The 10627-nt window shown below is 36.2% G+C and overlaps 1 protein-coding gene across 1 annotated transcript; it reads left to right on the forward strand.

The window, feature by feature from the left end:
* The first annotated feature begins 548 nt into the window (after positions 1–548).
* On the forward strand, positions 549–5359 carry ZBTB14 (zinc finger and BTB domain containing 14). The gene is made up of 2 exons (XM_015855379.2): positions 549–1480; positions 1952–5359. The coding sequence occupies exons 1-2, from the start codon at positions 1478–1480 to the stop codon at positions 3293–3295; spliced, it is 1347 nt and encodes a 448-aa protein (XP_015710865.1). The 5' UTR covers positions 549–1477; the 3' UTR covers positions 3296–5359.
* The last annotated feature ends 5268 nt before the right edge of the window (positions 5360–10627 follow it).

Raw genomic sequence — 10627 nt, forward strand, 5'->3', positions numbered from 1 at the left:
GATCGCTGCTAGACTGTCAGCTGTGGCACTTTGCAAAGCTGGCTTGGAAGGAGCTCTGCCTGGATCCTATTGGAATAGCTGGTCATGCTGTCATCTGCGCTGGGCTGATGGATTGTATATAAGGACCAAAAATGTATTATTAGGGTGATTAGGCACTGGAACAGGTTGCCCTGAGAGGTGGTGGATGTGCCATCCCTGGTGACACTGAAGATCAGGCTGAATGGGGCTCTGAACAACCTGACCTAGCTGCAGGTGTCCCTGTCATTGCAGGGCAGTTGGACTAGGTGGCCTTCCAGGGTCCCTTCCAATTCAGTTTCTAGATTCTATAATGCTTCACCCTAGATCAGCAGATCCAGACAGCCCAGGAAAACACCATACAATATTTCTTAGTTTTCTTTTGCCTGTTTCACATATTTATATGCTCCCTTTCTGACTTTGTCTTCCTTTCTGATCTGTCCTAACATCTGATTTCATAGCACAAATAATTTTAGCATTCTTTTTTGTTTTTAAATTCAACTTTGCCATATGCTGTAATGCCAGGCTTGCAAAAACTGTTGTCTGATGCTGTTTCTCCATCATATTAAACACCCGTTGCCAAGGGTGGAAGCTGCATACCTGCCAGCTGCTTCCGTTTCATATCTGGTGAAGGGGAAATAGGAACCAAAGAGTGGCATTCACAGTAGCTGCATGGCAGGTGGTGGAGGGAAGTGTCTGAACCAAATATTGGCCTGCTTGGATAAGTGGTTGGCAACTCTGCCTATGGCAGAGGGGTTGGAGCTCTAGGTTTTCTAAGGTCCCTTCCATCCTAAGCCATTCAATGATTACCTTCCTCCCCTGTGTGTTTCCTGCCCCTATCACAAAGGGCTGCTTGTTGGAGACTGGGACTGAATAATATCAGTTCTGTATTTCTCAGCGTTCCTGTCCCAAACATCTCCATTGTTTGTTTGGAGTTATGATTTTCTGGAGTGTTTCTGCATCCATCTGTGATCCAGTGTTCCATCTTTAGGGCTGCTTTGCCTGCTTGCCATGTTCTTGTCTGGTCTTGCTCACTTCACTAAATCAGTAGAAAACTGTCCACTCTTTTTGATGGATTAATAGATTGACTTTGTTGAGTTCTGTAGAGGTTTTCCTGACTTTTGGATCCAGGGAAAAGTGAGTAGCAAGAAAGCAGTCAGAGAAGTGAAGGAGCCAGCAGAAAGTAAACATACTTTATGACAACATAACTATCATCAGATGAGTTTGTGCAGTCATCTGTAGAATCTGTCTAAATAATAACTGAGTGTTTTAGCACTGTGCATGGTATCATTTTAAATAATTGAAAATGCCATGCTTTAATGCGCTAATGTAAAACAGATGTTATAATTTCTTGATATGTTAATGTCTTTCTGTCTTTCAGGCTGAAGGTGGCCCATTGTAAGGGTTAATCGACCGTCAAATATTTAATAATTGTTTGTTCAGAAAATTTCCTGCATTGTTCATGGTAAGGCTTATATTTCATATTTCACTTCTAGTTTGTTATGCTGCCACATTTCCTTACTGTTTTCAATACTAATATTTACTTCAGTTGTTAAGAAGTACTGATACTGTTGGGTCACGTACTTAGAGCAAATTGAAACTTTTCAGAAGAAGTTTTCAATTTTGGATGACTGAATCAACATATGTTTTAATAAATTAATTTCTTAATACAAAGAAAACACATTATAAGTAGCTGTGTCCTATAAAGCTTATAATCTGAGGAAATACATTTGCAGTTGTTTATATTTTCAATAGTCTTTATATATTTGTAATCTCCAAAGAGGTTTTGAAGTAATATTTTGATAACCTGAAAGGCTCCTCTGATCCTGTTGAGCCCCAAAAAATTTCATTTGTTTTAGAGTGTAAATGGCATCAGAGGGTGGAATTTTATGACTTAGCCTATTTTATCACAAAACTTTCCCTTCTTATTTTACAGGAGTTTTTCATCAGTATGTCTGAAACCATTAAATACAATGATGACGATCACAAAACTGTGTTCTTGAAAACGTTAAATGAACAACGTTTGGAAGGAGAATTTTGTGACATAGCTATTGTGGTCGAAGATGTTAAATTCCGAGCACACAGGTGTGTGCTTGCTGCCTGCAGTACCTACTTCAAAAAGCTTTTCAAGAAACTAGAAGTCGATAGTTCCTCAGTAATAGAAATAGATTTTCTTCGTTCTGATATTTTTGAGGAAGTTCTTAATTACATGTACACTGCAAAGATTTCTGTTAAGAAGGAAGATGTAAATTTGATGATGTCTTCGGGCCAGATTCTTGGTATTCGTTTTCTAGATAAACTCTGCTCTCAAAAACGTGATGTATCTAGTCCTGAAGAGAACACACAGTCCAAGAGCAAGTACTGTCTGAAAATAAACCGTCCTATTGGGGAACCTAATGATACTCAGGATGATGAGGTAGAAGAGATTGGAGATCACGATGACAGTCCATCAGATGTGACAGTGGAAGGAACTCCCCCCAGCCAGGAAGATGGGAAATCACCAACCACTACCCTGAGAGTTCAGGAGGCGATTCTGAAGGAGTTGGGAAGTGAAGAGGTTCGAAAGGTAAACTGCTATGGCCAAGAAGTAGAGCCTATGGAAACAACGGAATCAAAAGACTTAGGATCTCAAACCCCTCAGGCTTTAACATTTAACGATGGCATAAGTGAAGTGAAAGATGAACAGACACCGGGCTGGACAACAGCAGCTGGGGATATGAAGTTTGAATATTTGCTTTATGGTCATAGGGAACACATTGTGTGTCAGGCTTGTGGTAAGACCTTTTCTGATGAAGCGCGACTGAGAAAACATGAAAAGCTACACACCGCTGATAGACCGTTTGTTTGTGAAATGTGTACAAAGGGTTTTACCACACAAGCTCATTTGAAAGAGCATCTGAAAATCCACACAGGTTATAAGCCTTACAGTTGCGAGGTATGTGGAAAGTCTTTTATTCGTGCACCAGACCTAAAAAAGCACGAAAGAGTTCACAGTAATGAGAGGCCATTTGCGTGCCACATGTGCGATAAAGCTTTCAAGCACAAGTCCCACCTCAAAGACCATGAAAGAAGACACCGGGGAGAGAAACCTTTTGTCTGCAGTTCCTGCACTAAAGCATTTGCTAAAGCATCGGATCTGAAAAGGCATGAGAACAATATGCACAGTGAAAGAAAACAAGTTACTACAGCCAATTCCATCCAGAGTGAAACAGAACAGTTACAGGCAGCAGCTATGGCTGCTGAAGCAGAGCAGCAATTAGAAACTATAGCTTGTAGTTAAAAAAACATAAAACAACAACAAAAAAAGAAAATTAAAAAAACAAAAAGACCCTGAAACTTTATCAAAAATAATATAAGATAATAAAATGAACAAAATCTATTGTTGGTATACATTTAGACCGATAGTTATCTTTTGGAAAAAAACAAAACAAAACTATTTTTAGAGGATTTGAATGCTGCGTAGGAACAGAAAGCATTGTTTGGTTAAGTATTTTAAACAATTCAAAGATGGGTATTGTTAGAATATAAAATATTTTTTTTGTTGTCATTTAGCATTATAATGCACCAATACCTGATTTACTTTAAGATTGTGATCTAGTTCTCTATAAAACAGGGATCATCACTGGAGGATGTTTTGCTTTATTGAGTGTGGAATACTGCGTATGATATAGACATCAAAATCAGTGAGTGATGTCTAAAAATGCTGATATAGAATTAGAACCACAGAAAGGAAATACTTGTTTTTCATAATTTTGAAGGTGTTAAGCTTATAATTCTTGAGAAACAAGCAATGATTCCCTATGCTTTTTACTTCCTCCTTTTTTTTCTTTTTTCTTCCTTTTTTTTTAACCCAAAGGTAGGTGCTAGAGATTAGTACAACAGAGTAATGGGGGACTGTGATCAAAATGAAATTTATTCTTTTTCCACTTCCTCAAATATCCTTTCATTTTAATTGAGGTGGCAAGTTTTATTAAATAGGAAGTACTCACTTTCCTAAAAAAATTGTGTTGTTCACCATGGTCCAGGCTGGCAAAGAAGGGTCATTACACTTGCCAGCCCCTTCTATGGGGAAGAAGTGTCTGACCTGTTTGTTTCTGTGTTAGTTCAGAAATCTTACACAGGCCCCAGGAGCTGGAACAGAACCACAAAGAAAAAAAAGGTGCAGCATGGAGAAAGATATTTTCCTTGCTGGGGCCTGGTAGAAATGAGTTAAAGCTCATTTACAGCCTGACACGGTAGCTTCTGTTATACGGCTGTCACTCCACCTGACCTAACACAGTCAAGGCAAATAGCAGCACAGGAGAATTAACTGCACTGGCAAGTGACCAGAATTCACTACCAGACCTTAGGGCACAGCCGTGGCCTATTGCATACCTGCCAGCAGTGTTCAGACTGGGGTTTTCTATCTTAGCTGGTCATACCAGCTTGTAAGTTCTTGCGCACCTTTAAATAATTCCACCTTCTGGCACAGTGCCACTCAGCAAGTGGACAATTTCATTGGGTGATTTCAGTCATAATTGTTTCAGAATCAGTGTTCACTTGTAGTCGGTTAGCTAGTTGTCTGTCATGTTATTTTTTTTTTTTTTTCAGACAAGCTGCTGCTAATTTAACTGTTAACTCACAGAGTCAACAAAATACATCATCTTTGGATTGCAGTCTGCTATGTGTAGTTAACAAGAGAAGACACAAAAACAGTGATAATGTGATCCAAAGGGATATCAAGCCTTTATTTAAAATTTGTAAATACTCAACAGTTGTCAACACTTCATTTGAATTAGGAATGGGCAAAAATACATTATTTTTGGCACATGATTGGACAACATTGATCATTTGCGATACCTATAGCATATGAAAGTGTTAGACCAGTTTCTGGTAAGTTACTGTGTAGTAGATCACATTTTGCATTTCTAAATAGAAATTGAAAATAGCATTTTTGGAACTGTTCTACCAAACTTTGCTTATTGTTTTGTTTGTTTGCTTTTATACAGCTTCATTTTTTTTTCATGTACCCATCAGGTTAAGCAACTATCTTAAAATGCCAATAATCATTTGAAAGCTGGTCTGTAAATAAAACATGAATTTAATATTTTAGAAAATGTAAACTTTGGACATTTACCAATATATTTTTTTAAAATGTTGCTTCATTTTACATTCAGTAATATTAGTTTGTAAACAAACTATACATTTTGTATCTGTGCAACATCAGAGGATGTGTATTCATTGCATTTTATTGGTTCTCTTGAGGAACATGATAAATGACCATTGTTAAAATGTTTTATTGTATATGATCACAGATAAAGATAGTAGGTCCGGAATGGGATCTACTTTTTTCTTTCTAAGAAAATTAGTCTCGTTATGTTTTCTTATCAAAAACTTTGTTCACTTTTTCTTAAGTGTTCAAACTGGGGTTGCTAAGCCTGCATAAAATAAATCTGTTGTGAAAAGACTTCAAAAGCATAAAAAATGAAAAACCTAAAATTTCTCTAGGTCTCTTAAGAAGAGTGCAAGAGGTAATTAGCTGAAATTGCAGCAGTGAACATTTACATTAGACATTATGAAAGACTTTTAAGGGGTGAAGTAATTAATTTTTAGAATAGAATGCCTGGAGTGGTGCTGCAGTCTCCAATAGTGGTGATATTCAAGAACGGGTTAGACAAACATCCATTAGGAATGGTTGAAATATGGTTCATTCTGCCTCCATGTTAACAGATAAGCTAAATAACCTCTGAAGAGCCTCTTTAACTTTGGTGTTTGGTTTTGTGGTTTTTTTTAGGATGCTGGAGAAGTAATAAATAAATGCTTGAATGGAAGGAAAGCTTAAGGCTTACAGTTCAAAAAATATATATATTGCCCCCTGACATTTGTGCACAAGCAATTGGGATGTCAATTTGAATCATGGAAAAACAGGCTTGCATTAAAAGCCGGGCAATTGAACGTGTGATACTGGATTTTGCATCAGAGTAAATTTTGCTATTGTTTAAGTTTACAGCTATAAGAGTTATATAAGGTTACAGCTCTAAGGGTTGTGCAATGTTTGTGGCATTTTAAAATTGAGACAGATTGATGTTCAGGGACAGCATTCAGAGACAGATATAGGTGCTGTTGTCACACGTGCCCCGTACATGGCATAAACACTTTACATGAGACTTGACCTAAAGTGGAATTAATTAATTAATAGAATGAATCCCACATCATCGGTTTCAAAAGTTAGCTGCAGAGGAGACAGAAGAGCACTGCATTTTCCAGAGACTAATAATGACGGTATTGATCATGAAGGCAAAGGCTCTGTTATTTTTATAAGGTTGAGAATTTCATCAGAGTTTTCTACTACTGTGTGTTTTAATGATGCAAACTTTGTTTTTCCTTTTTTTCTTTTCTCCTTCAACTTCTCTTTTTCTCTGTGAAAGCTAATAGACTTTTTCCTTCCCTTCCCAAATATCTCTATTCAAAGCAAAGCCTGGAATAATTTTGAAGTTCTGGAAAAGATCTGAGGAAAGGAAGTGTCAAGGTAACCTTAGCTGTATGCTATTGTTAGTGTATCCTAAATTAATCCTGTTATATGTATATGATCTGGAGGGATAGTAGCTTATGTGTTCTGGGGATCTGACTGTGAAGCTCAAGTAGATATCTGCTTTCTATGACACTGCTGCTCACCACTTCTCTCCTGTCTTTACCAGAAGATGCTATGTACAGAAGCAGATGTATGGCAGCACCAAGACATAGTGGTTTTCCAGCATGATTAAGGGACAAAGTTTTACTTTTGCTTTTAGAAGGATGGCAGTTCCTTTTCAGAGCTTACAAGACAGTGAGTGAGATCTTGACCAATTAATGGGAATTTTGCTGTTGACTTTATTGGTGCTGAACTAGCCTAATATTTCTAACGAAGTTTGTAGACAATGGACAGATTAGCATGAAGGGATGATAGAATCCTATAGAAACATGGAAGGCTAAAATTACATTAGGTATAAATTAAATGGTTTTCTTTGTTTGTTTGTTGCTTCAGAATTACATAGCAAAAATATAATGCACGGAATTATTCCTAAGCAGACATTTCTCTATCTAATGTTTAAGAAACCTAGGGCAGTGATGTCTTTGTTACACATGGAATAGCAAAAACTCTTAAGTCTTTTGTCTTATTGAACATGTTGTCATATTGAACGTGTTATGGCAGCAGGTGACCATGGGGCTTCAATGGAGGCCTGCATATATTAAAATTAAGCGTAGGAATAGTTGTTTGCATGATCAGGACTTTTATATATACATACATACATACATGTATACATGCATAAGCTATATATAAAATACAACATTGTGTCATCTGATGTTCTGGTGGCCCAAATTGGTGTGTAAGATTACTTTAGCCTCTCCACTGGTGTCAAAGTCTCCTGAGTTGTAAAAAGATCTAAGTACTAAAGAAGCACAGACTAACTTAGGGTGAAAAGAAATACTTGAAGTGTTTGCTATTCTGTGATATTAACTGTGTGCTCTTAAAAGCAAGTGTTTACTAAAGACAAAAAATGAAGAAAGAGAGCTTTGGAAAGAATACCTTCCAGCCCTTCTGCACTCTCAACCCCTCTGCTACACACACTTCTTACCAGTATTTAAGCAAACATTAGAATATTAAGCAATTTGCAGTTGAGAACTTGCATTTTCATTTTCTGCTTTAATATTGCAAAGAAAAGGGTTTAGGCCTAGAGATCAGAGTTTTAAGTGTTGATGTCATGTGAAAGCAAGTGCTTCATGCTGACTTCAGCAGCAAAATTTTGAATTGTCCATCTTCTGTTTGTTTGTGCAAACTGCAGAATGCTCATCAGAATTTTGCTGTTTAGGTACCCAACCTGGAGTTCTTCTGGAGATCTGACTCTAGTTTCTAACTGAGACATAGCTTAGGGCTGCATTCATAATTCCAGTGAGAAAGGATATTTAAATTAATAGAGTTGGGTGAGATATAGAATAAAATATCAGATGGTACCAAAAAGTCTACACTAAGCTTAAAACATATTTTTAGAGACAGATCATGTATTCTGAAGTCTTTTATCAAATTTTAGACACCTCTCTGTCATACAGAAGTTGTACGTATCTGAATGTGCATCTGTCACTAACAACTTTTTTCTTTTTTTTTTCCTGAAAGGAAGGATTTACAAAGAAGTGTCGTACCGCATAATTCCACCTAGAAGGTAGAGATTGATAAAAAAAAAACATTCATTCTGTTAGTCCACAGATCACAGTGGTATGCTCAGTAAGCCAGAAATATGCATGCTGCATTAAAAATTCCATTACAGCAGCTGATCAGTCATTTGTCTCCATATAGAACTAAAACAATTATAACAGCATTCATTTCAGAACAGATGGAGGATTTCCATGAATAGCATTTGTTAAATATGTATTTTAATAGTTGAGACATATTTTCACAGGAATGATTCTTAAATGTAATATAAGAGATCTGAAATAATAGAATATCTAAAAATAGTGATTTATATAATATTGATATATTTTTGATTTATTTTTCTCCACTATCCTTTTATATTTTTTATTCGTAAGCCTTACTCCTTCAGATATTTATAAAACTGAAACTTTATGACCTTCAACTGTTCAGATAGGAACAGAACAGTGCTGAGAGCTGTTTAAGACAGAAATAGACAGAAGTCTTTCTGTTTTTCAACAATCCGCAGCTAAGTATCTAATTTTATAAAGATAAACTTGAAAAACATGTAGCCCTTCTGAATAAAATGGTTCCAAGTCTAAAACATTTATTATTAAGGTAAAGCATGTATATCAAAAGGCTTGGTTAACAGCAGGAATACTGTGCACCTGTATCCCAGATTCCTTGTAGGGTACATATGCCTGTATTTATATAAAATCTATATGTACCTGGGATATCTATGTACATTTAAAAGTTGGTAGCTCTTGAAAGGATACAACAAGACTGTACGATGAGACTGGTGCTAATAATTTATTGAAAGTCATAGTGAATGGAAATTCCAAATATATTTTCTTTTACATAATGTTGACCACTTTGGATAAATATATATAGGACAGTAGGAGCGTATTGCATACTGTGCGTGTATTTAGATTTAAAGCTGAATTTTAATGTAGAACTAAAAGAAACTAATGGAAGTATGTGCTGAATATAGATGGTCTCAGTGGAATCGTAAAATTATGAGAATTGTGATAAGTAATTTCAACTCTTCTGTTTATAGGAGAAAAAAAACCACACTTTTTTTAATGACTCCCCCCTAAAAAAAAAAAAGCAAAAAAAACATCATAACAACAACAAAGCAAACTGCTTTCTGTAGCTGTCTAACTTCCTCCTAGTGGGCTATTTATACATTTGAGTAATCTGCATGTACAAGCAAGTTAGCTGCAGGGAAGCTCAATTTTTAGAATATTTTAGAGACAAAAATACTGGAGTTTTCATTCTTCACTAATGATGCTCCTGATTTTTCTTCAAGGTCAAAGATACCAGAAACAGCACTTGTATGAACAAGTCATTGTAGTGGCATTGCAGAGTACTCAGGCAAGAGGATGTCATCTGCTAGAATTCCACTCTAAGATGAAAAATTCATTTTTTCCTTTTGCTCTAGAAATTAAAAAAATCAAACCAAAAAACAAACAGACAGTACTAAGTAGCTTCAGGCAGGGTTTCTCCTTGGGGGAAATTATCAATTGTCTGCAGATTTTTGGTTATTTTCTACTTGTCATCAGCGTAATTGTAGTTTACAGAGTAGAGTTTTCGGGACTGTGTGTCTTCAGATGAAGATATTTCTTCTACCTGGCATGCTGTCAAAGCTTGTTAGTGTGTTTCTGTTGTGTTTAAGGTTGCATAGGCAAAGCACAGGATAAGAGTTGGAGTAAAAGCAAGAGTGAAAAATATTCTCAAACTTGCATTTATTCAGCTCTAGTACAAACAAAATGCAGATTTTTATTTGCTGCCTGTAAATACAGTTATGTTTAAGAATAAGTTTTCACTTGCTTACAAAGTCAGTAGCCTCAGAGAATGCTCGTTTTGTATTTATTGGCTTAACCTCCAACATTTAGAATCTGTGTACAGATTGTTTGTCCTGAGTGTAAGAGCCATGAAGTATCTTCTGATACATATCTATCACAGTAGAAGTATCTAGTGGCATTGACTGTCTGTGTCTAAGCAGCTTTTAATCCTGCTTTTTGTATACTAGGGAATCTCTTTTCCTTGTGTCCTAAATAAGCCCATTATCATTCCCCCAATTCCTTTTAAAAAAGATTAAAGTTTTTTCTAAGCTGTGCTTAGGGCATTAAAGATTATTTTTTTTCCTCAGATGCTGATCACTTTGTTAAGAGGTAAAATGAATAGAAAGTGGCTTATGCTGTTTAGAACAGAAGTTTGCAATGGGATGTTTCTCTATGTTTGTTTCAAAATTGTAGCATTGTGTTTTTTTTGTTGTTGTTGTTGTTTTTTCCTTCTCTATTTTAAACTTCATTTTTTGAGAAGACAGTTTTCTAAAGTAATAGTTTCCTGTTTATGAAGAACTTGCATCTGACACGTTCTTGGCGATACCAGGTAAAGTATTCACAGGTAGGCCAATAGTCATATACAGAAAGAAGAATGGAACTCACCCAACTGGTGAAGGGGATC

Source organism: Coturnix japonica, chromosome 2, assembly GCF_001577835.2.
Source record: "Coturnix japonica isolate 7356 chromosome 2, Coturnix japonica 2.1, whole genome shotgun sequence".
Classification (NCBI taxonomy): domain Eukaryota; kingdom Metazoa; phylum Chordata; class Aves; order Galliformes; family Phasianidae; genus Coturnix; species Coturnix japonica.